A 26,748-nucleotide genomic window follows, 5' to 3' on the forward strand; every position below is an offset into this window, starting at 1 on the left:
TGTAACGCTCTCCTTTGTTGTGCAGTAAAATTAAACTCATTGTTATCGGACAAGTCATCGTGTCATTGTTGGTGAGTAACATAATTAATTTTCAACTTACATACTTAGTACATGTACGTACGCTTTAGTGTCACTGTACACACATTTACTGTATACTATTTTTCTTGCATTGAGTATTTATTGCTGGTGGCCTGTCTATCGTAATGGCTGTAACATATGTGATATCGGAGACACTTAATATCTTTAAAATAATATTTAGGTTTTACTGTATATAAACAGTGTGTTTTTTATACATAATTTCAATGAATCTCACCTAATATCTAAGAGAATACAAAGGGATTATGACTGTATAGCTCTAGGAAATATTATAAACCGTGAGAGAGTTTATAAGGCTTAAATATATAAAATAACCATACAAACATATGGATTCTACTTGCTGATTTTCATCCGCAACCCTGCCATCGAGTAGAGGGATTACCTATGCCTATCTTTTCTTTGTTTTTGTGCCATCAAGATACAGGAATCACTACTATGCCCAACTCTCTTTCATGTGTTTTTTGTCTTATTACAGATGTCCCTTCCAGTTTTGCCTCTGATCAGTCCTTATCCGTCAAAGCCTATACATAAACCTCCTTTGAAAATAAACATGAAGTCAGTCATCTATGATTCTCCTGAAAATACTTCTTCCTTTATTATTAACTAAAACTAAATGCTATTTTTCCCAACAAAATACAGGATCACTGAGCTGCCCCAAATTGTTCCTGGTCTAATGTTTGTTCTTTTCAATATATACATAAATGCTACACTCCATTCTCACAAAGTACAGTCAGAGGGAGATGAAGGTAAGCATGTGAAATGGTAGGAAGGAAAACAGAATGGAGTCTGTCAGGTAGAAAGAGAAAAGACACAAGGTAAAGAGGTTGTACATCCAATGGCAGGCAGAACAGTAGATAGAATTAATGTTGACAATACAGCAGAAACTTAAGATGTTGAGCATAAACACAAGAAACAGAAGATTTATAAATTATCGGCGAGTCAGATAAGAAAACCTTGGTCCTAACATCAGATGTACCTAAACATCAGAATTCTTGGACCGACTGTTGAGACAACAGTGGATTCATGGGTAGATAAACCAACTAGTGTCATTTCACAGACCGCACTTAACAGGTCTGATAAATCATAAACAGTGAATTTAACCACAGAACAGGTCTGTGGCCAAACAAACTGTTTGAGACCATAAAATTCTCTAATATAATCTTTAAAAATTTAATAATACATGGTAGGTAACCACCTAAATAATCAGATCAGACTCACGGACGTACTCCAGACTTCAACTCTGTGAAACAAATTAACCAGCCACCGTGGTGCAGCGTCTGAGGCTCTGCCTCAGGCACTGACGCTTGAGGTTTGATCCTGCATGGGGAAGCAAATGTGAGAACACCTGATGAGCCCTAAATTAGGGGTGAAACACGTTGTGTACTTTTGTACTGTTTGACAGGTACTGTGTAGCAATTTAATGATCTGGTTCTTGCAACTGAGAGGACTTGAAAATGTTTGCTGCGACCACCAGCCAGAAACGAACAAGATAAGTAACCTCCCAAAACAGATTGTGATCAGACCACACTCCGACTGATCTCCTGTCAAATAAGCAAAACCAGTCAGCCGTGGCACAATATTATCGCCTCAGGTGCTCAGTGTTTACACCTGATGAGCCCCAAATCGGGTGAAACACGATGTTGTGTACTCTTTATATTGTTTGGCAGGTACTAATATATACATTTGTGCTGATGCATGTGTGTGCTGATGGGACATCGGTCTAATATAACAGGGCATGTGTGTGTGCTGGATGGGACATCGGTCTATAACAGGGCCCAATAAACCACACACCAGCCTCCAGATAGGCTAAATTTATAGTTAACCTAATACACAAAACCTGGGGAATGTGGAAGGAAAACTTCAATATTTAGAGAAATACTGGTGTGCTGCCCTGGTCTAGCCTTCTTTCCTGACTATAACCCCATACAGCATCTCTGGAATGCCCAGGATCACAAAATCCAGAGACATTACCCTCTGCCTGCCAATGGCCAGCATATTTGTCTCACCATTCTTCTAGAATGGATTTAAAATCCCAGAATTACAGATTCAGAGGCTCATTGATTTTGTGCACCAGAGATGTCAAGCAGTGGTGACAAAGAATATCAATATTAGGCTTATTTTACGCAGGCAATGATATAAATATATATTTATAAAATTATAAGACAAATTAACCTTAAACCTAAAAAGGCTACTGGAAGATGATAGAGTCAACTTCCGGCGCCACATCCGAGTGGCAGCCTTTCCAGCAGCTCCGTATATGACTTTATCTTTTTACTTTTAATCTCTATTTTTCTCTATTTCACTATTTCACTGATCACTTCTACCACTTTCTTTTATGTGGAATTGCTCCCTGGACACTTTTTACTATTTTACTATTTGACATGGATTTTTACACTCCGAGAATCGCCCATTCAAGTAGTCAGCTTAAAGCACTGAGAAGAGATGCTTATGCCGGTGTGGTTCCTTATTTACCTGACGAGGTAAGAAGACGATATCGGGCAGCCGAGCGGCAAAGATAAAAGATAAGATTAAATCGAGACAACTTGAGAGAAAATGGCGTTACAAACCATCAGTGCCTTCTGTGATTCTGGGAAATGTAAACTCACTACCAAATAAGATCGACGAACTGGCTGTGCTGGTGAAAAATGTCAGAACCTACAGAGAATGCAGCTTGCTGTGTTTTAGTGAAACGTGGCTAACGTCTACCATCCCAGATGCTAACGTGGAGCTACCACGGTTTAGCACAGTTAGAGCGACAGAGACGCAAGTACCTGGAAAGAAGAAAGGAGGAGGACTCACTCTCTATGTCAATACAAAGTGGTGCAACTCAGGACATGTAAACGTTAAAATCTCCACTTGCTGCAGGGACATCGAACTGTTGGCCGTAAGTCTGCACCCCTATTACTTGCCCAGAGAGTTTGGACACGTGATTGCTGTTATTGTTTACATCCCCTCGTAACGCGAGATGGCGAGTGACATCATCCATTCCGCAGTTGCTAAGTTACAAACGCAGCACCCTGAGGCACTTGTGCTAATCGCTGGAGACTTTAACCATGTAACGCTGGACAAAACATTACCTGCCTTCTCCCAGTATGTGGATTGTAACACTGGGAAACAGGACTATCGACCTACTGTATGCAAAGCGTTAAAGACGCATACAGCGCCACCCCGCTGCCTGCGCTTGGGAAAGCAGATCATAACCTGGTTCTGCTTCAGCCTCAATACAAACCAAGAGTGAGGGCTACCTACAACCACACGCTCATTCAGGAAGTGGTTCCCTGAGGCAGAGCAGGCTCTGAGAGACTGCTTTGGAACTACAGACTGGGATATATTGCTTGGGTCACATAGTGAGAACATTGAAGAGGCTGTTGAATGCACAACTGATTACATCAACTTCTGTATGGACATTGTAGTTCCAGTAAGAACAGTATGCTGCTATGCTAACAACAAGCCATTGGTTACAAGTGACATCAAGGGCCTTTTGAACCAGAAGAAAAGGGCTTTTAAAGGTGGTGATCAGCATGAGCACAAGCGTGCAGAAGGAACCCGAGTCCAGCTCAGGGCGGCGAAAGAGCAGTACAGGAGAAAGCTGGAGCAGAAGTTGCAGAACAACAGCATGAAGGAAGTGTGGGATGGGATGAAGATTATCACTGGCTGCAGCTAAGGGTGCCGCCATCGAGACAGACGTGGAGAGAGCAAACCAAATGAACAACTTCTTTAATAGGTTTGATCACAGTAACCCACTCTCACCTCGAGTACTGCATCCTCCAACCATCCTTCTGCTGATACCAGCATAGGTGAGACATCCCCACCCACAATTACAGCAGCCCAGGTGAGCAGAGAGCTGAAAAGACTTTGTGCCAGCAAAGCAGCGGGTCCAGATGGTGTATCGCCACATTGCTGAAGGCCTGTGCGCTTGGAACTGGGGAGTCCTCTACAGCATCTTCAACCTGAGCCTGGAACAGGGAGAGTCCCAAGGCTTTGGAAAACATCTTGTATCACCCTGTCCCAAAGGTATCACGTCCTAGTGAGCTGAATGACTTCCGCCTGTTGCTCTGACGTCACATCTGATGAAGACCATGGAGCGGCTGCTGCTTCACCACCTGAGGCCACAGGTCCGCCACGCCTCGACCCTCTGCAGTTCGATACCAGGAGAAGGTGGGAGGCGGAGGATGCCATCATCTATATGCTCACCGATCCCTCTCCCACCTGGACAGAGGCAGTGGTGCTGTAAGAATTATGTTTTGGACTTCTCTAGCGCCTTCAACACCATCCAACCTCTGCTCCTTAGAGACAAGCTGACTGAGATGGGAGTAGACTCACACCTGGTGGCATGGATTGTGGACTATCTTACAGACAGACCTCAATATGTGCGTCTTGGGAACTGCAGGTCTGACATTGTGTGCAGCAATACAGGGCGCCGAGGGGACTGTACTTTCTCCGGTCCTGTTCAATCTATATACATCAGACTTCCAATATGACTGAGTCCTGCCAGTGCAAAAGTTCGCTGATGACACTGCTATTGTGGGCTGCATCAGGAGTGGGCAGGAGGAGGAGTACAGAAAGTTAATCAAAGACTTTGTTAAATGGTGCGACTCAAACCACTTACACCTTAACACCAGCAAGACCAAGGAGCTGGTGGTGGATTTTAGGAGGCCCAGGCCCCTCATGGACCCTGTGATCATCAGAGGTGACTGTGTGCAGAGGGTGCAGACCTATAAATATCTGGGAGTGCAGCTGGATGACAAATTGGACTGGACTGCCAATACTGATGCTCTATGTAAGAAAGGTCAGAGCAGACTATACTTTCTGAGAAGGTTGGCATCCTTCAACATCTGCAGTAAGATGCTGCAGATGTTCTACCAGACGGTTGTGGCGAGTGCCCTCTTCTACGCGGTGGTGTGCTGGGGTGGCAGCATAAAGATGAAAGACGCCTCACGCCTGGACAAACTTGTTAAGAAGGCAGGCTCATTGTAGGATTAAAGTTGGACAGTTTAACATCTGTGGCAGAGCAACGGGCACTAAGCAAACTCCTGTCAATCATGAATAATCCACTGCATCCACTTAACAGTGTCATCTCCAGACAGAGGAGTAGCTTCAGTGACGGACTTTTGTCACTGTCCTGCTCCACTGACAGACTGAGGAGATCGTTCCTCCCCACACTATGCGCACTCTTCAATTCCACCCGGGAGGAAATGCTAACATTAATTTTATTTTAATTTTTTTCATTTTTATTACTATTTAATTTAATATTGTTTCTTTGTATCAGTATACTGCTGCTGGATTATGTGAATTTCCCTTGGGATAATGTATCTATCTATCTATCTATCTATCTATCTATCTATCTATCTATCTATCTATCTATCTATCTATCTATCTATCTATCTATCTATCTATCTATCTATCTAAGAACACATAGAGCTGCACACTATAAGTGAGAAGAAAGGCACTTCCTAAACAATACACTGTGTAAAATCAACAAGTTATACTGTAAATCTCACTTAATTTGTCATTTTACAGCACTTCATATACCGTTCTTATTTTAGGGATGCTACTGACAAGCTTTTGTTGATAATCTGAACCAAAATAAGATGTATAACCGTGCCATATTAGGCACTTTGAATTGCCATTGTTTGTTTTATGTGAGCTCTAATCTTCATCATCAACAACAACAACATTTACTTCTGTAGCACATTTTCAAACACAGGATTTAGCTCAAAGTTCCTTACAAGATGTTAAAGAAATTGTTACAAGAAAAGAAAAACAAATTAATTTATGTACGAATAATAATGAATAACTGTGGTGGGCTGGTGCCCTGCCCAGGGATTTGTTCCTGCCTTGCGCCATGTGTTGGCTGGGATTGGCTCCAGCACACCCCCATGATACTGTGTTAGGATATAGCGGGTTGGAAGATAACTGACTGATGACTAATAATGAATAAGCAACAAAGAATAAGTCAATACAGTCTTAAATAACATATCTGTAAAATTAGTGGAAAAGCAGAATCCTTAAACACTGTATAATATTGTCCTGTCATCTTCTTCTTCTTTCAGCTGCTCCCGTTAGGGGTTGCCACAGCGGATCATTTTCTTCCATATCTTTCTGTCCCCTGCATCTTGTTCTGTTACACCCATCACCTGCATGTCCTCTCTCACCACATCCATAAACCTTCACTTAGGCCTTCCTCTTTTCGTCTTCCCTGGCAGCTCTATCCTTAGCATCCTTCTCCCAATATACCCAGCACCTCTCCTCTGCACATGTCCAAACCAACTCAATCTCGCCTCTCTGACTTTGTCTCCCAACTGTCCAACTTGAGCTGACCCTCTAATGCACTCATTTCATGATAAGGTCAGGAAAAAAACTCCATTTAAGCTGGAGATAGAAAACAAAATCTGCAGAGGGTTCCAAGGCCAAAACACCGACCAACCACCACTGGGCATTCTTCAGATTGTAAAGCTCTCCGTTTTTTTTCTCAAGGCTATGTCTTCCTGCCCATACCTACAGCATTTCTGACTTATTGGTAATGGTATCAATTGTGATCTCAAATATGCAGAATTTCATTTAGTGGTATGCTTAAGCAAACTTCATAGACTGAATCATTTCTCTAATTTTATTAAATTGTTTGTGGTGTCCTATCTACATTTCCATCACTAAATCCTGGTTGAGTTTCAAGCTCTGGGCACTTTGTTCTTTTTTTGTTCATTTTCTGATTATCTCATACCTTGGCCTACAGCATTTGCTCTTACTTTCGTTATGCTCATATTCTGACTGTGTTCTGCACTGTGATTTTACTCCCCACTATGCTCTTAAAACCACCTTTTAAGATAAAACACTAGGTGACGTTTACTTTTCTGCACTGAGAATTCTTTATACTGTCATGTACTGGTGAAGACTAACCTGAAGACAAAGTGTGAAAGAGTTAAAGAAATACTTGGAAGATCTGACATGTGGGTTTTTATGATGCAGATAGGCCATCTTCTTCATCCTGGACCCATGGGCCTAATTATTGCGGCCATTTTGAAAGCTTCTCAGATAATCAGAACTTTTCTGGGTGATAGCACATGGCAGTGTGATACTGGCACAAGAACAATTCTCTGGTGTATCACCTAGCAAGATAGAGATGGGACAGAGAGTACTGGAGGTGGAAATAAAAAGCTTGTTCAATTAACTCATGATCAAATTAGGCATATTTTAGATTTGTGGGGTGTGCTTTATTTCATGGAGGTAAAGGCTTTTTTTTTCAAAGTATGAACTGCCCCATGTAACTAATTTTTGGGTAATTTTTATGGCTTTTTCAGCATGAAATTCAAAACCAGCACTGACACAAAAGACAGTTCTTATAAGGGTTTTACAAAAGGAGCAATGGCATATGTAAACAAAGAAAAGAAAGGTGTTTGAGAGTTTCCCATGCAGAAGGGCAAAAGGGGAGCATGTACTCAGTGGCCGCTTTATTAGGCACACCTATGCTAAGTAAAATGACGCATTGCTGAAAGAAGAGCCAGAATTCTTTCAGATATGCAATCATCAAGGTGCTGCAAATGTACCTTAGCATTTTTGGTCAATGCTCTCTGTAATCAGGAATTAAAATCAAACTCAGGAATGGAGAGAGATGAAATGAGTTAACAACTGCACAAACTGCATTAATTTTCTGTAGCTTCTTTTTTAATGTTCTTTTGCGCTTGCTTCACTTTATTTTTGTGTATTTGTAACATCTGGCATTCTGTGAAAATTGTCTGTTGAATGTCTTCAAAGGAAGGACACGGCTTACTGACAGTTTAGGGTTTGACAATATCTGTTTTTGGGTGCCAGGTTATACGAACTGAATCTATCTGGTTTTAGAAGTGCGACTTCTGAGTGTGTTCTGCCTCTGATGTGGCTTCAGAAGAGTGCTTCAAACCTTCACATACTGAGTGTCCTCTACTTTTCAATTACATTTTACAAGCACCTCTTCTAAGTGTGAAGCGACACAAGTACACTTCAGTAACGCGGAGGCAACAGAATAAAAGCCAAAACCCAGCTTTTCTGGAGACATGATTATAGATATATGTGCCCTCTCTCCTGGGAAGAAAGCCAGGGGGATGACAGACAGATTTTAGATTTGTAAGTTCTCACAAATTAGGCAGGGCCACCGAGTACAGCTACATAAGGTTAGACAAAGGAGCTGACTAGAAAGAAGTCACAGCGAGAAGGGGAAATCAAATGTAGACTTTGTGTAAGTACACGACTAAGCACTGTTAGGTTGTATGGCTTACATTGCCACATTCTGTTTGCTTTCATTTATGGTACAAATTATCTTCTTATATAATATGCTACCATGACTGTTCATTTGTCTGTCCAGGATTTTAAATCACCTATAGGTCGCAAATCGTTTCACCTGTTGACCTGATATTTGGTACACATATACTATGTGACCTCTACTGTCCGCTTTCGGGCTGATGATTTTTATCACTCTTTTTATTTTTATTTTATTGTAGAATCAACTCACGGCAGCAAATAGCAGGGTAGCCGTGCGGCGCATGTGTACGTGCATCGTTCTCATTCCCTACCACCTTTGCCGTCACTTCCCCTACCTCTTCATATCTTAAATCATTCTTGAGGTAGATTGAAGAGTTAAGTGAAAAATTACAAAAAACATACTAAGTAATGAAAACTATGAATGCTCAAGTCAAGTGTATTCACTGCATGTTATCGTGCAGTACGCCGTTACAGGTTTGATGATAAAGCTTAAAGATTAAAACTCATTAAGCCTGTTTTCCTGGGGCTGGGAATGTGACTACCATATATACTCATGGATAAGTTCTCCCATGGATAAGCTGGGACTTGATTTTACCATATAAGTTTATAATGTCGATTATATAAGTCGAATGCGGAAAACTCGCGCTATTGGTACAAGGGATTATGATATGCTAACACCCACCTGAGAGAGTAACCACGGAACACACTGCCTTTTTTTCTATGTGGGTACGACAATGCGCTGTATCAGCGCATGCTCCTAACCTCTCTCTCTCTCTATCTATTGTGCCTACTTGACCAATGTTTGCACTGATTTGTGTATTTTGTATCTCACACCCTCATACACCTTTATCGTAAGAGCATCCCTTATCTACAATGGAGTGTTCGATCAGAAGAAAATATGAAGCTGGTTTTAAATTAAACGTTGTTGAAGTAGCAAAAGAAATTGGTAACAAACTTCAATGTGTCTGGGAAACTGGTGTAAGATTGGAGGAAGCAAGAAGATGTAAAAAAAAAAAGTGTTGCATTTTTGAACAGGCGTATAAGTCTGGGTCTCATTTTATGATTGATTTTTCGGGTTTCAAGACCCGACTTATACGTGAGCACATGTGGTAGGTCAATTAAGGGTAAGCAAGAGTGAACACTCTTAAGGAATATGCTAGAGTGACAGTTATACCTGGGTGAAGTTTGTGAGAGCTACTGACAGCTACATAGACTTGAGTGGAATGCTGATCTGTATATCGGTAAAGGTTGGTAAGTGTAAGAGTAGGCAAATGGAAGTAGCAACATATAATTGTGGGTCTGCAGGTAAGAAATCTGTGAATTTGAAACAGGGTTAATCCCTGGGTCCCCAAAAGCCTTTCCTGCAATGAATTATTTGGAGCTGTGAGCAGGGTATAGAGCAAGAAGGTTCATTTGATTTTGTAGTGCAAAAAACATTTGGCACATCAAACAGGATATTTGATTTTTCTAGTATGATAAAATACTGGCGCAACAGTATCATGCGTTTTTTTAAGCCACATATTGAAGCTGTGAAACTTAGCAGAGGTAGTAAGTGGAAGTGGGTGCACTGCTCTTCCAAAGGACAGCAAGTAAAAATACACCTCCACTAGAGTCTGAGTTAAGGACAAGAGCAAAATAATGGCAGTGTGAGGCTGAGGTCAGACAGCACATCTAGTCGACAGGATTTACATTTATTCATTGGCCAACACCTTTATCCAAAGCGACTTACAACACTTGAGATGCAATTGGCTACATTTCCTTTCTTTTTTCTAATTGGAGTATAGGCAGTGGAAGTGACTTGGTCAGGATCACAGAGTATCAGTAGTGGGAACTGAGCCCACAACCTCAGGGTTTGAAGTCCAAAGCTTTATCCACTGTGCCTGATTTTAGAGAGGTGAAAACAGTGTACGGTTACAAATTATATTAATCTAAGTCTGAACCGAATTGGAAAGAAATGTCTTTGTGATCCTCCTCCCATGTTGTATTATTGAGTTTAAGGATGATCTGTCCTAAGTCATCATTATAACGTTCATAGTACGCCTTGCAGTGCTCAATAGCTGTGTACTGTATGTATCTTATGTGAATAATGTAGAAAAATTACTATTGCACTCAGAATTTAACAACTTATTTTTTCATTTTGTTTTTTTTATTTACTTGTTGCAACAAATTCAAAATAAATGACAGCCAATGGCTGAGTTTTCTCTGACTAGTCTGACTTCCACGAATATCCTAAAAGAGTGTCTGTATACAGCAAGAAGTGTCTTGTGAATTGATCATTTACTACTAATCACTGGCTATCATGCTATGTGAGTCCAATCAGTATTAAGCAGTTTGGAGGAGGATAAAAACATTTCAGCTTCAATGTAATTGTCTTGCTGGGAAGCCATTATGCACTTCCTTGGCGGTGTGATACAGCATATGCAGGGTGACTTATAAAGGCTTTATCAACAGCTAATGCGTGTTATAGAAATTCCGGGGAACATACCCCACCCAGGTGTATCCTCGGATAACACAAGGTCTAATTGAGAACAGTCATTTGTAAAACTGTTGGAGGTTGTTTGAGGTGTACATATACAGTAAATATACAGTATGTTTCAGCTTCATTTAGTCTTTCCATCCCATTTCCATATGCCCTTTAGGATTATAAATCACAATCTTGTGTGGTAATACACATTAGGTAAAACATGAAGCATAAAAATTGAATTTATTGTGACAATACACTTTAGTAACTCTCTGTATTTTGTTTATTAGAGAAGATTTAACACTTTCAATTTACAGTGGATTCAGAAAGTTTTCTGACTCCTTCACTTTCTTACCAATTTAAAGTGTTATGGAGCTTCAGCTTTCAAAAACCCATAATATCAAAGTGAAAACATGTTTCAGAAACATTTTCAAATTTATTAAAAATCTAATCTGAAATCTCTCATTTATATATGTATTCAGACCCTTAATTCAGTACTTTGTAAAAGTCTTGCTGGCAACAATTACATCTTCAGTTCATCTTAGGAAAATCACTACAAGCTTTGAACACCTGCTATTTGGGCAGTTTATCCCATTTTTCTTGGCAGATTCCCTCTAGCATCTGTAAGCTGACATCTTCAGGTCTCGCCTCACATTTTCAAAGAATTTAAGTCAGGGCTTTGGGCCACTCAAGGACAACCAGAGACTTACCCTAAAGCAACTCCAGCATTGTCTTGATGGTATGTTTCATGGTCAATATTACGCACAAAGGTGAACCTTCTCCCTAGTCTGATGCTGTGTGCACTCTGGAGTAGGTTATTTCATGGACCTTTCTGTATTTAATTGTCCTCAACTTCCATCTCTCAATTCCGAGCACTCTCCCTGTCACTGCCACTGCATGAACACGCTTCACCATACTGATGGCATTAGGCAGGGGTTGAGAAGAACATGGTCTTCGCTATGCATGGTACTTGAATTTCTGCCCCAAATGTTTTTTTTTTTTCTCATCAGACCAAAGAATCTTTCTCCTCATGCTCTAAGACTCCTTAAAATGGCATCTGCCAAACTCCAAGCAGGAGTTAACCGCTCTCCCATAAATGCCAGATTGATGCAGTGCTGCTGAGATGATTGTCCTTCTAACAGGTTCTTCAATCTCAGTAGAGGACTTTTGAAGTTCTTTTAGAATTGCCATTGGGTTCTTGGTCACATCTTGTCTGGTTATTCAACTTGGCCAGACAGTCAACTCTAGGAAGATTTTTGGTGACTCCAGACATCTTTCATTTCACAGTTATTGAGGCCACTGTGCTGCTGGAACACTCAAGTCTTTAAAAATGGTTTTATACCCTTGACCTGCTCTATGCCTCACCATAATTTCATCACAGAACTTCTACAAAGACTTCCACTAACTTCATGGCTTGGTTTTTGCCCTGATAAATAGTGTGAATTGTTGGACTGTACATGCATATGTGAGTGACTTTCTGAAATATGTCCAAGTAATTCAGTTTGCCACAAATGGACTTCAATCAAGCTCTACACACATCTCAAGGATATTTAGAGCAAGCAAGAGGCACATGACCACAATTTGGTGTACAGACAAAAAAGTCTTGATACTTATAATAAACTTGCAAATCTTTCTGAAAGCACATTTTCAATTGGTGTAGATTGATGGGCAAAATGGAAAATGAGTTTATTTAAAATGAAATCTGCAACATGAAAGGGTGTGAATACTTTCTTAGTCCATTGTATGCCTACATACATATATGTTTGCCAATCTTTGCTCTTTGAAAAATTCTAACTTTGGGTAATGGTGCCACCTTAGAACACTTGGGCCCCGGTTAATCTCCCTGTTGGAGTGCCTTATGTGTGGAGTTTCTTTTAGAACATTAGAAAATGAGAACAATCGAAACAAGAACAGGACATTAAGCCCAACAAAACTTGCCATTCCTATCCACTTAATTCTTCTAAAAAAACATCAAGTCTAGTTTTAAAAGTCCCTAAAGTCTTACTGTCTACCACATTACTTGGCAGCTCATTCTCTGTGTAAAGAAAAACTTCCTAGTGTTATCCCTTAACAATTTTCCAACTGTGCCCCCGTGTTCTTGGTGAACTCATTTTACATTAACATTCTTGATCCACTGTACTAATTCCCTTCATAATTTTAAACACTTCGATTATTTCTCTTCTGAATCTTCTTTTGCTTAGACTGAAAAGGCTCAGCTCTTTAAATCTTTCTTCATAATTCTTCCCCTGTAGCCCTGGAAAGAGCCTAGTCACTCTTCTCTGGACCTTTTCTAGTGCTGCTATGTTCTTTTTGTAGCCTGGGGACCAAAACTGCACACAGTACTCCAGATGAGGCCTCACCAGTGCATTATAAAGCTTGAGCAGAACCTCCTTGGCTTGTACTCCACACATCGTGTTATATAACCTAACATTCTGTTTGCCTTCTTAATGGCTTCTGAGTCCACCACGATTCCTAAATCCTTCTCATAAGGTGTACTCTCGATTTTCTGACCGCTCCATTGTGTATTCAAGCCTAACATTTTTACTTCCTAAGTGCAATCCTTTACATTTACTGACATTAATTAGCACTGCTGCCTATAGCTCCTGAGACCCAGGTTCAAATTCTGTCACTGTCATCATGGCCAATTTAGCGTCACCAACTCATCTATCACACATGTCTTTGGACAGAGGAAACCAACGCAGACACGGGGAGAACATGTAAACTCCACACAAGGAGAATTGGAGAGACAAACCTTAGTCTTCCCTTCTGCGACGCAGCAGCGATACCCCCCTAATTAAAAATGTTGTTCTGTATACATGTATTTTCACATAATTGTATGGATAAACATAAAATCTCATTTTTTATTCACTGTGTTCTCATGATTTTATGTTACAAGCGTCTTACCCACCACATATGTTGGGGAGCTCATTTCTGTCTCCAGCAGGCCCATTTTCAGACTACTTAAAGAAAGATACGCTCTGTTGAGCTAATTGTTATATTTTGCACTACTCTATTTTAACTGGAATGAAAACTAGAAATGATCTGTTTTATGTTACAGTATTACAGTTATATAGTCCTGTATTTATGGCAATGGGCTACACAAGATTTTTTGGTTCACAAGTGTGCAGCCATTATTTGGCACATTATGTAGTGGACTTCAGGCTATGTATATACAACTTACATATAGTTTCAGTAATTTCATTATTAAGTTGTCACAGAGCCCAAAGAAGTGTAAGCAAGCAGGAGCTTTGCTTTTGTTGGCTGTATTTAATTTTCTATCAGAATAAATTGAAGCAGTGGGCCATAGTGGATTCATTGTGTGCCTGACTCAGCATAATAAAAGAAGGAAAGAAAAATCTGGAACGGCAACTTGGTGCTCTTTGAAGAAGAGTGGATGCAGGCATGAGCTCTCAGCAACCCTGTAATGGATACTGAGGGATTATTAAATAAACAGAGGGATAGAAGCGGAGCCAGAAGGTGGTAAGTTGGAATTCAACCAGTGATTAAACATATTTCAATTCAAATAAAACAATACCTAATTTCTAAGATGCATTTTCAGTTCATATAAAGTGTTTTAATGGTTGAAACATAAAGATCAGCCTTTATTTATTCTGACTACATATGTTGATTTAGTGACCATTTTCTCAAACCATGTAACAGCCTGCATAAAATATCACTTTTTATCAAAATCCTAACCATATATATATATATATAAGTGTCAACTTATCAAAGATTTCTGCAATCGCCAACATTCCTGGAGTATTCACCACTTACAGGACTGAACTGATTCCTTTATATTTTAATTTTGTGTCCATGATTTCCAATGAACATATGACACAAACTAATATGTTATACAAAAAACAAACTTTGAGTCGACATGTCCAGATGCCCCAGGAGAACAACTAAACACCGGGTTACCGCACAATTAGAAAACTGCTGGAGCAAAGCAGTTCAATATCAAAAATCTATCGGGCAACCTGACCAACGTTCGTCCTTTTATTGAGTCCCAGCTCAGCATTAACAACAAGCCATATCACAAAATAAAGAAGAAGCAAAAGAATAACACATATATATTTTACATATAAAAAAACAAACAAACAAATAAATAGCTACCGAAACCCCCCTTCCTGGTTTAAGCACACGATGTTCATGAATAAGAGAAACCAGTTTGTCCAAATAGGTTTATTGTCCTTATTGTTCAGGGCAAAGAGAAACCCTACCAGAATACGCCAGCCGTCAAGCCGATAACAAAGTTTAATCCTACAGGACCAAGTATTCATCAGCAAAATCAAAGAAAAAAGAATCCATCTTCAGAGACACGTATCCCTTGTGTCGCTGGGTCTTCAAAAAAGAACATTTTCCAGCAGATACTTTACTTGGTGCTAACTCGTCTCTTCTCTTTGCTCCACCACAAGATGTCTCTCTTTCTTCCCTTCTTTTCTGGTTTTTAAGTCTTCAGCACCAACCGCCCTGACTGAGTTACAGTATGACCTCCCCTTTAAAGGTGTATTTACAGCGTCCTTCTTCCCTGAAACGCACCCAAAGACGCAACAAACTGCCCACGGAATAATAGCACATGTGGCATCCACTACAAACTGATGACAGAAGAGGTATATGAAATAATCAACATCAAATAAACATCTGGTCTTCTGCCTGGACTGGAAAATCAAGAAAGCCCACCTAAGCCATTACTGCCTCAGACATTTGACGAATGATTGGCTGTCTTCATCTGTGCTCATCCGTTTCCACAGGTGTACAGCAGTGTCCATTGTCATTGGCTGCATGGCAGTGTGATACAGCTATGGCGTAGCTCCGGACCACAAAGCAATATAGGGTTATGTTTCACAGGATATCACTAGTAAACATATTCTTCCTGTTGTTAAGGACATTTATAATGCACACAGTCTTTGAAAGACAAATGGTATTATTAATCTCCTTAGCATTAGAATTGAGCGTCATTCGGCATCAAGTGCTAAAAGCGTTAGTCCCTAGTGTTACTCGGGCAACTGTATAGATGTGTCTTATGTCAACGTCAGGTCCGAGCATTACCTGGGCAACGGTGTAGACATAACTTCTCCTGGCATCATAATGGCGTCTTCTAAGAAAGGCCTCTCATTGGCAGAAATGTGAAACTAAAATAGTGAAAGTGAAAGAGATTCTGGGAATCTGAAAGTGACACTTGCATCACTCGAACATGTGCAGTGTGCTGCTCATATTATTATTATTATTATTATTATTATTACTTATCATTATTATTATTATTTGTATCATTATTATTTTTTCTACACTTCTGACTTTGCACTTTAATGTTTTCGATTTTTTACAGTAGAAAGATGAGATTTACTAAAAATGTAATTTTTCAAGCCAAAATATGCATGTTTTTTTGAGAAAAAAATGTAACTCTAAGGAGGCTACAGACCTCCATTCTGGAGAAATGTCCAGGAGCAGCACCACTAGCATCACTAGATTCACAGACAGTTTTTTATCCACAGCCCATAAGGCTACTCAACGGTCATTGATATTGACAAATAGCTGTTCTTATATACAGCTTATGTTTAATGTGCTTTACATAGAAACTATATATATATAGTTTACTTTCAAATAATGCAGAGTACGCAACATGTGTTTCACCCTTATTTTGGGCTCATCAGGCGTACATACTCCACTGACAGTAAACTATGTAACATTCTATGATCTGCTTCTCGCAACTGAGGGCCCGTGGCGGATGTTTGCAGACTGCAGACCAGCCACATGTGTTACCTGGTAGGTAACCAACCATTCAATCAGATCAAGACTCAGACTACGGATGCTATGAACGTAATTACTCCGATTTCCAGGCTGTCAAACAAACAAATCACACGTCGTGGCGCAGCGTAAAGCAACTTTGTCTCTGACGCTGATATCCGAGGTTTGATCCCCGTGAGGGGTGATGTGGAGTGTGTATGGCTGATGAGCCCAAATAAGGGCGAAACACGTGTTGCACACTATTTGCATTATTTGACAGTAAACTATGTAACATTCTATGATCTGCTTCTTGCAACTGAGGGCCCATGGCGGATGTTTGCAGACTGGCAGACCAACCTCATGCGTTACCTGGTAGGGAACCACCCATAAAATCAAATTGAGACTCAGACTACTATATATATATATATATATATATATACAGTATATACTGCTCAAAAGAATTAAAGGAACACTTTTTAATCAGAGTATAGCATAAAGTCAATGAAACTTATGGGATATTAATCTGGTCAGTTAAGTAGCAGAGGGGTTGTTAATCAGTTTCAGCTGCTGTGGTGTTAATGAAATTAACAACAGATGCACTAGAGGGGCAACAATGAGATGACCCCCAAAACAGGAATGGTTTAACAGGTGGAGGCCACTGACATTTTCCCTCCTCATCTTCTCTGACTGTTTCTTCACTAGTTTTGCATTTGGCTACAGTCAGTGTCACTACTGGTAGCATGAGGCGATACCTGGACCCTACAGAGGTTGCACAGGTAGTCCAACTTCTCCAGGATGGCACATCAATACGTGTCATTGCCAGAAGGTTTGCTGTGTCTCCCTGCACAGTCTCAAGGGCATGGAGGAGATTCTAGGAGACAAGCAGTTACTCTAGGAGAGCTGGAGAGGGCCATAGAAGGTCCATAACCCATCAGCAGGACCAGTATCTGCTCCTTTGGGCAAGGAGGAACAGGATGAGCACTGCCAGAGCCCTACAAAATGACCTCCAGCAGGCCACTGGTGTGAATGTCTCTGACCAAACAACCAGAAAGACTTCATGAGGGTGACCCAAGGGCCCCATGTCCTCTAATGGGCCCTGAGCTCACTGCCCAGCAGCATGCAGCTTGATTGGCATTCGCCATAGAATACCAGAATTGGCAGATGCACCACTGGTGCCCTGTGCTTTTTACAGATGAGAGCAGGTTCACCCTGAGCACGTGACAGAAGTGAAAGGGTCTGGAGAAGCCATTGAGAACATTATGCTGCCTGTAACATCATTCAGCATGAGCAGTTTGGTGGTGGGTTAATGATTGTCTGGGGAGGCATATCCATGGAGGGTCACACAGACCGCTACAGGCTTGACAAAGGCACCTTGGCTGCCATTAGGTATCAGGATGAAATCCTTGGACCCATTGTCAGACCCTATGCTGGTACAGTGGCTCCTGGTGCACGACAATTCCTGGCCTCATGTGGTGAGAGTATGCAGGCAGTTCCTGGAGGATGAAGGAATTGATACCATTGACTGGCCACCACACTTTCCTGACCTAAATCCAATAGAACACCTCTGGGACATTATGTTTTGGTCCATCCAATGCCACCAGGTTGCACCTCAGACTGTCCAGGAGCTCAGTGATGCCCTGGTCCAGATCTGGGAGGAGATCCCCACAACACCATCTGTCATCTCATTAGAAGCATGCACCGATGTTGTCAGGCATGTATACAAGAACACAGGGGCCATACAAAGTGCTGCGTACAATTTTGAGTTGCTGCAATTAAATTTTGGCAAAATGGACTAGCCTGCCACATAATTTTTCACTCTGATTTTTGGGGCGTTTTTGAATTCAGGGCTCTGTAGGTTGATCATTTTCATTTCCATCAAATGATGTGGCATCCTTTTGTTCCTAACACATTACCCAGTCTATATCAGTATAGATATCCAGGAGGATTTCTTTTTCCCATTGAGATCTGATGTGTTTTCAAAGTGTTCCTTTAATTTTTTTGAACAGTTTATATTGTCAGGGATGCCAGGGGCCATAACCCGGCCGGGACGTCATGAGGGACCGGATGTGGGTCTGTGCCCAACCTGGATCATGTGGGGGTTGCCTTCCGGGTTGCTCTGGGGGCCACGGGTACAGGGCATGGAAGCTCCACCCATTAGGGGCCCGTGGTCACCGCCAGGAGGCGCCCCAATGCCTTGGGGACCTGTTAGGAAGATTTAGGACGGCGCCCGGAAAGCAGCCGGGAGGACAGCCGGCACTTCCTTCACGCTGGGGCGTGGCCAGAGGAGGAATGCCGGGAACACCTGGTGCTCATCCGGGAACCATATAAAAGGGGCCGTCTCCATTCATTCGAGGCTAGAGTCGGGTGGAAGGAGGACGAGGCAAGAGAGGAGAGTGGAGGCGGCCCAAAGAAAGGCATTGTGGCCAGGACTGTGACTTTGGGGTTTGTGCACTTGTGGACTGTGGGTCTTGGTGACCATATATTTTGTAAATATTGTAAATAAACGTGTTTGTGGGTGACATGAACGTGTCTGCCTTCCTATGTCCGGGTGAACATCCACAATATATATATATATATATATATATATATATATATATATATATATATATATATATATATATATATATATATATATAAGTCGGAGTGGTGGCTCTGAGGTAGGGATCTTTACTGGCAATCGGTAAGTTTGAATCTCGTAAACGCCAAAAGTGACACTACTTTATTGGGACCTTGAGCAAAACCCTTACCTGCAATTGCTCCGTCCTGGGTATGATGTTAATCTGCATCCAGCACTGCAGGGAAAAACCTGGGGGTTGGTGGCAGAACTGGCACTCCAGCCACCATAAAAAAACATCACACTGGTTCCATTACATCTGAACTAGTGTGATGCTGAGGTGTCACCCGTTGCATGGCTGCCCTCGGGTCCTAATCTGGGGTCCTGAGTTGGTTTGTCATGTGGTGGGTATGGCAATGTGCTGAATCGGCATGTGCTCCTAACCTCTCCTCTCTTTCTCTTTCGCTATATATATATATATATATATATAGATAGATAGATAGATAGATAGATAGATACTTTATATATATAGACAGCTAGTACTTTAAGATAGAGATTGAAGTAATAATTTCATTGTACTATGAATGTACATGTGACAATAAACTTGAACTTAAAGTAAGAAATAAGAAATCCAAAGGTAAAATGTAGGAAAAAAAAAGAAAAAAAAAGATAATCTACCACAAAGAACATTATGTGACACCACTACTGTACCCAAGTATCAAGAGAAATGGCAGCTATCACAAAGGGGCAGGCTTGACATTTCACAACTTTTGCTTAAATCTAAGTAATAAAGCCCCTTAGGGTAGTAGCCTAGTTTCCAAGCTAAATTCTAAGTAAAGGTGGAAGTGGAGGAGTACACATGAATCTGATTAACAACTTACCATATCACTTCTAGTGTCCTTTCCTGATATAATGAGAATGTAGTTCCAGGCCAAGGTCAGCAGTAATGCCAGTGGAATCATGTAGAACTCGAAATTCCAAACCACAAGAAGAAAGAGCTGAGGGAGGGAAAAGCAAGAGAAATGTGTATCAAACTAATGTCATCACAAATTTGCTAATATGTTTCAGCAGTAAAGTGTAGATAAAAAAAAAGATCTTAAATAATGAAATTAAGACAGATAAAAGTGGGAATTCAGATGCTTATCAGCCATATTAACATATTTAAATATGCAGCCTATTAGGCAGTGCTAGGGGAGAGGCAGACCTGCTGAGTTTTGATTTTGAACTTGTTCATGGACTTAATGCTCCACAGCTTGCTAATCAATTATTAAAGGAAAACGACGAGTATGTCTCATGAAACCAAAGAGCGGAGTTTCTTTTTTTTTTAACGATGCTTGGGGTTACCACCGGGTCACAGCACAAGGTCCATCCCTCATGTTGCTGTTGCTGCACTTTCCAGGAATTAATTACCAGCTCAAGTCAGTAGAGTCAGTAGACGTTGCTTTAAACACTGCCATGCGAATTTACTTCTTTTTGGTGATAATGCAGACTAGGCTGCCAAGCATGTGCACTGATGTTGTGTAGGCAGGTGCACTCTGAGGTGTGGAGGCTACTTTCTAAGGTTTATTATGAATGAATTTTAGTTCATTAAATTAAATTGAGTTTTCATATTTTTTGAAGTTGATGGCTCTAAAAATATAACAAATTGAAAATATGTATATAAATAAAAACAAACACACATCTCAAGTATAATTGATGGTCACATCTAAAGAAATATCAATGAAATTTACTAAAACAAGTGTTAAATCTCCTTCTCAAGGTTTAAATTAATAACAAATGAAAGACGCATTCAGGTGGTTGGATTCATTGCCGTTTTGTACTGGTACAAATAGCAGAATTACTGTAGCACCAAGGAACATTAACAAAGCTTGTATTTAATATATCCATTGCTGTAATCAAGAGGCTGTAACGAACTGGTAAGCTAGAAATCAAGATGGGAGTAGAAGCCAGTCCATCACAGGGCACACTCACACCAGGCCTTTTTAAAACAATTAAACAAATTTGTGCATTTTTGAGTGGAAAACTGGACTAATGTGAAAAGTTTGCATTTTCAGCGACCAGGCTGGGATTTACATGCAGAATGCTGCAGCTGTGAGGTATTCAAAACTCTTTATCAATAGTGCTGGTTGTTTAGCATGGATTCACCCAGGGATGTAGTGGAGCTGCCTTTCAGCCATGGGGTGACATGGCATAGACTGGCCCACCACCACTCTGGGTGGGCATCATTACTAGACCACATGGTAACTGCTAACAAAAGAAAAGAGACATACAACTCCTACATCAGTTATCTTGCTCATTTCAATACACTCACATCGCCATGGTCGAGAGTTTTGTCCTGTAAAGTACAGGTAGCTTCAGCTTTGTGTCCTTGCACATTAAGGCCAGACTTTCCAATCACTTTTACAACATTCACAACACATTTTGTCTCGAGTATTTTTGGAGGTGATAGCAGTAAAATGGATTGAGATCTCTAGATTGTGGATGTGCAAAGTAATCAAAGCTTGTAGAAGCCTTCTGTACATTCCTTTTATCTGTCTGAGTTTATCTTTCTTTATCCTTCTGAACTTTTGTTGCCTCTGTCATTTACACAGGCATGCAACACTCTGTTACCTCTGGCATGGATTCTAAAGTCGAACAGTCTTTTTCCATTCCCTTTCCCTTCTTTAATAAAAATAAATTAAGGAATCAATAGGATTATTACTAATAGTATGTAGCGTGTACTACTATTTACAATGGCTATTTATATCTTTGCATTACAAAGTACATGATGCCTATATAACTATATTATATTATTTGCATATCCTTCCATAGATAATTTCTTCATATCCTGCAGTCATAATAATATTTCACATTGGTTATATAATTTTCTGTAATACTGAAATGTACTCGCAAATCTACATTCTATCATCACAGCACAGCACTCCCATGTCACACATATCTGCTGCTCAGAGCCATCTTAACAGCATTATAGGCCTCCGGGCAAAGCAGAGCACTGGGGCCCCCAACTACAAAACCACTCAGCAAGTCAAAACATACATAGACAGCATGGGGCCCCTATGCTCGTGGAGCCACTGGGCAACTGTCCAGCGTGCCCATGCATTAAGACAGCCCTGCCACTGCTGCTGTTTCTTTGCTACCTCCTCCTGTCCCTGCCTCATCAGCATCACTGGATGGACTCTCTACGGCTGATAGGTGAAGTAGAACTGAGAAGCAAAGGCAGCATTTTTGTATCATTTCAGTTGCATAATACAGGGTGAGGCAGAAAGGAGAGACGTCTTTGAAATGGCTAGAACTCACCACTAGGTGGAGTGACAGATGTGCAGTAGGTGGCATTAGGTTCGCGGAGTCTTAGCTTTTTTTTATTTTCTTTTTAGTTGAAGTCATGGAGCCGTGGACGATAGAACACCGCATTTTTGCGTACGACTTTTTTGTCAAGAACAACCAATCTATTGAGTGAGTTTCGTTGCCATTTCAATATCCACAGAAATAAAGCTGTTCCCACTCGCTCGTAACACTATCCTACGTTGGGTTAAAGCACTTCATACACGAGGTACACTAATAAACAAAAGACCGCCGGGGGGTACATGAACCCCTGAAAATGTGGAAAGCGTACGACTAGCCCTGCTGCGCAGTCCAAGTCGATCTGCTCGGAAGCATTCTTCTGAACTTGGTCACAGTAATCGTTCGGTAAGGCATGTTTTGCATTTAGACCTGCATTTCCATCCCTACAAATTGTCAAATGCTATTTCAATATAAACTCAAATCTTGCAATAAATTTCTTTGTAAGAAAAAATTAACAATTTTGTGATTTTGTAAAAAACGTCCATCCTTTCTGCCTCACCCTGTACTTACATCATACATTCATTAAACATTTTCCCTTTCTTAATAGGCTACACATAGTCTAAATTCTAAAGCTACCTTCAAAAGCTAGGTAGTGACGCTAAGTTACAAGTACATTTGTTGGCCGCTAAGTTATTTGGTAATTTTATGTTCTCAATGTTGCCATGTGAAGCACTTACCTTAATGTAAGCCAGACACAGTGTGATAATTACACTAAACACTTATATGACAATATGACTGACTGTAGGGCCGATTGCATTTGCTACTTTCTTGTCTCCTAATGCTACTGAGGTTGTGAAGCAATGCAGTGTTGTAAAGTTAATGAGTGACAACTTTTGTCACCTACTCTAAATAAAGATAATTTTGTACATTATGCTACATACTCCTCCAGTACCTTTTTTTCTTAATCCTTGCTTTTTCAGCACCACCATCCTTTTTCTTATACCCTTGGAGTCCATTCTAAAATGTGAGTGAGCAGGTTTGGATGGATGGATGGATGGTGTTAGTTTTATTTATGTGGGATTGTACTAGTTGGGGAGGGGTTGCCTCATTTCCTTATAATGGGTACCTGCATGTAAAGCTTGGTTATGCTAAATGTGTGAATTTTATTTATGTGAATTTGAAAAGGTGTGCATGGCAGCTTAGATTGGCCCATTGGGAAATTTCTCCCAATATTTCAGTTGGCCACTCCACCCCTGGATTTACCCCACCATATGCAATTATTGCCAGATGTTTTACTTAGATATATAGGTGGCATCAGCCAAAACCATTCAGACATGCTTCAGTTTAGGATATATGTGAATATGAACTTGTTATTTTCCCAACATGTGTCTATATCAGCTATATTTGATCTTGGTCCCTAAGGGTCACAGTGCCTCTAACTTTTTTTTTCATTGAATCTCTTCATTACGAAGCAATTCTTTTGGTTTATAGAAGAAGCCATTTAATTCGATTTTCTTATCCTTGCACCATTTATCATTCTGCCATGTCAGAATTTTTTGCCTGGCTACACAGGGCTTATAAATAGTATTCATCCCATTGGAAGTTTCTCATTTTATCTCATCATCTAAAATTGCTTCTTCTGGTGAGAGTCAAGACAGAAAGTCAAGTAGGTCGGCCCAGACATCCCTGTTCCCAGCTACAGATTCCAGCTCTTCCTGGAGAATTCCCAGGTGTTCACAAGCCAGATTAGAGATACTGTATAATCCCTCTAGCATGTCCTGGTTCTGCTGCAAGATCTCTGCCCTGTGGGATGTGCCACAAACAGCTTCAGGGAAATCCACTCCAAGGAATATCCTTATGACATCCCGAAACTACCTCAACTGTTACCACTTGATGCAGAGGAGCAGTGACTGTATTCTGAGGCTCTCCCAAATTGCCAGACATTTCAGCTTATCATACAGTGTTGGCCCAGTGGTGTACTCACTATCTCATTCTTTTGGTCATAACAATTCATGACCACTGGTGAAAAGAGTGAGCCGGTAAACGGAGAGTTTAAACCTTAGACTCAGCTCCCGCTTCACCACCACCATGGATTGGTACAAAGCATGGAAAACAGCTGCCACAATTACAATTCGCTTGTCGATCCCTCCCTCTCACCTACAGAGAGTAATCCTATCTTTCTCAGAAGGAACTACGACCTCATACTGGCTGATCCTCATCCCTGTCGCTTTACACCCAGCAGAAAACTGCCCAGTTGCATGCTGAAGACCAGATGCAGCAAAGAGGACAATGTCATCTGCAAAAAGGAGCAATTCTGACTCTGTCTTCCCCAACTGGACACCCTCATATCATAAGCTGCACTTTCATAGCCTATCCATAAAAGCCACAAATAGAACTGGTGACATGACATAGCCTTGATGTGGTTTTATTGAATTCAATGTAATGGCAAGTTTTCAGACACAGCTCTCACTGCATTCATACAGAGAATGAACACCACAGAAGAGCAGCGCTATTACCCAATATTCCTACAGCACCTCTTACAACACATGTTGAGGGACACGGTTATACTTTTTTCAAATCTACAAAACACATGTTGACTAGGTAATCATACTTCCACACACCCTCCAGCAACTGTGCCAAAAAGAAGTGCTAGTTTACTGTTCCACAGCTAGACAAAATCCACATTTTTGCTCCTGTATCTTAGACTCAATCATCAGATGGAGTCTCCCCTCCAGAACCCAGGATATGCTTTGCCTGGAGGGCTGAGGTGTGTGATACCTCTGTAGTTGAAACACACCGTCTTGTCACCTTTCTTAAATATGAGGACCACCACACCAGTCAGCCAATCCAAGGGTATCTTACCCACCTTCCATGTGACATTGAATAGATGCATTAACCACACAATGTTACGCATTTTCAACATTTCCAGTTGGATTTCATCCACCCCTACAGCCTTGCCACTACTGAGTCCTTGAACCATGATATTGACTGTAGCAACACTGAAAGGATCTCACAAACCTGACATGATCAGCATTGCCTCCCAATAAGAGGGCATGTTTATCAGGTTGAGGGGATCCTCAAAGTATTCCTTACATCATTTGGTAATTTGTCCAACAACAGTTTAACACAGCCTAGGCAAGGCACATTTTATTGTTATACATACTGCGGTGGGCTGGCGCCCTGCCCAGGGTTTGTTTCCTGCCTTGCGCCCTGTGTTGGCTGGGATGGGCTCGAGCAGACCCCCGTGACCCTGCATTTAGGATATAACGGGTTGGGTAATGGATGGATGGATGTTATACACAATTGAATAACAAAGGATTTAATTTGGCTTTTCAGACATGAATGTCACTGCCAAGGTAAGTAAACCTTTCAACAAGATCAAAACTCTCTCCGCAAACAGACAGAATGCTGATGGCTGTGCCCAAGATGTCATTAAAGGGCAGGATCTTGGTTTTTATCCAGGACATTCGCAAGCCCAGACACTCAGACTCCTCACTCAGTCTCTCGAGAGCCCCGATCAGAGCCTCCATTGACTTCGCAAAGATCACAGCCTCATCAGCAAAGTCAAGATCCATGAATCTTTCTTCACCAACAGGTGCCCCACAGCCACTGGAACCCACGACCTTGCCCAACACCCAGTCCATACAAACATTGAACAGTGTAGGAGCAAGAACACACCCCTGATGAATCCCAGAATCAACTGGGAAAAACACAGAGGTCCTGCCTCCACTCTGCACAGCACTCACAGTACCAGTGTACAGGCCAGCCATGATATCTTGCAACCTTGAGGGGATCCCGCGAACCCTCAGTATGTCCCACAGGGCAGCTCGATCAACTGAGTCGAATGCTTTGCGAAAATCAACAAAGGCTGCAAAGAAACTCTGCCGATATTCATGTTTGCGCTCCATCAGAACCCTCAGTGCCAGGATGCGGTTGATGGTAGACTTCTTAGGCGTAAAACCAGACTGTTCTGGTCGCTGGTAGGTGAGCAAGTGATCGCGGATCCTATCGAGGATGACCCTAGGAAGGACCTTATCCGGTACCAAGGGCAGTGTTATCCTCCTGTAGTTGCTGCAATCCAGGCGATCATTCTTCCCTTTCCAGATAGGGACGACAAGTCCCGTTTTCCAGTCAGTTGGGATGATGCCAGTCTCTCAAATGGAAGCAAAGATGGCTTGCAATGCCAGAAGGACATTCTTACCACCAGCCTGGAGAAGTTCACCCCAGATACTACAGAAACCTGCAGCCTGCGCTGGTTCACCACCTGTGCAATCTCAGTGAGATTGGGTGGTTCACAGCTAATTGGAGGATCAGCCTCATGAACCATGGACCAAGAGATATCCAACGTCCTAGGATCAACAACTGCTCAAAGTAGCCAGCCCTGCGGGTCACAACT

The 26,748-nt window shown here is 41.3% G+C and overlaps 1 protein-coding gene across 7 annotated transcripts in view; it reads right to left on the reverse strand.

The window, feature by feature from the left end:
- Nucleotides 1–26,748, reverse strand: part of mctp1a (multiple C2 domains, transmembrane 1a) — a 934,223-nt gene that overhangs the window by 238,370 nt on the left and 669,105 nt on the right. For all 7 annotated transcript variants that reach the window (XM_039759357.1, XM_039759356.1, XM_039759355.1 and 4 more), the window contains one exon: nucleotides 19,952–20,068. In XM_039759357.1, coding sequence (XP_039615291.1) covers nucleotides 19,952–20,068 — 117 coding nt within the window. The remainder of the gene's footprint in view (nucleotides 1–19,951; nucleotides 20,069–26,748) is intronic.

The sequence above is a fragment of the Polypterus senegalus genome, chromosome 7 (assembly GCF_016835505.1).
Source record: "Polypterus senegalus isolate Bchr_013 chromosome 7, ASM1683550v1, whole genome shotgun sequence".
NCBI lineage: Eukaryota > Metazoa > Chordata > Cladistia > Polypteriformes > Polypteridae > Polypterus > Polypterus senegalus.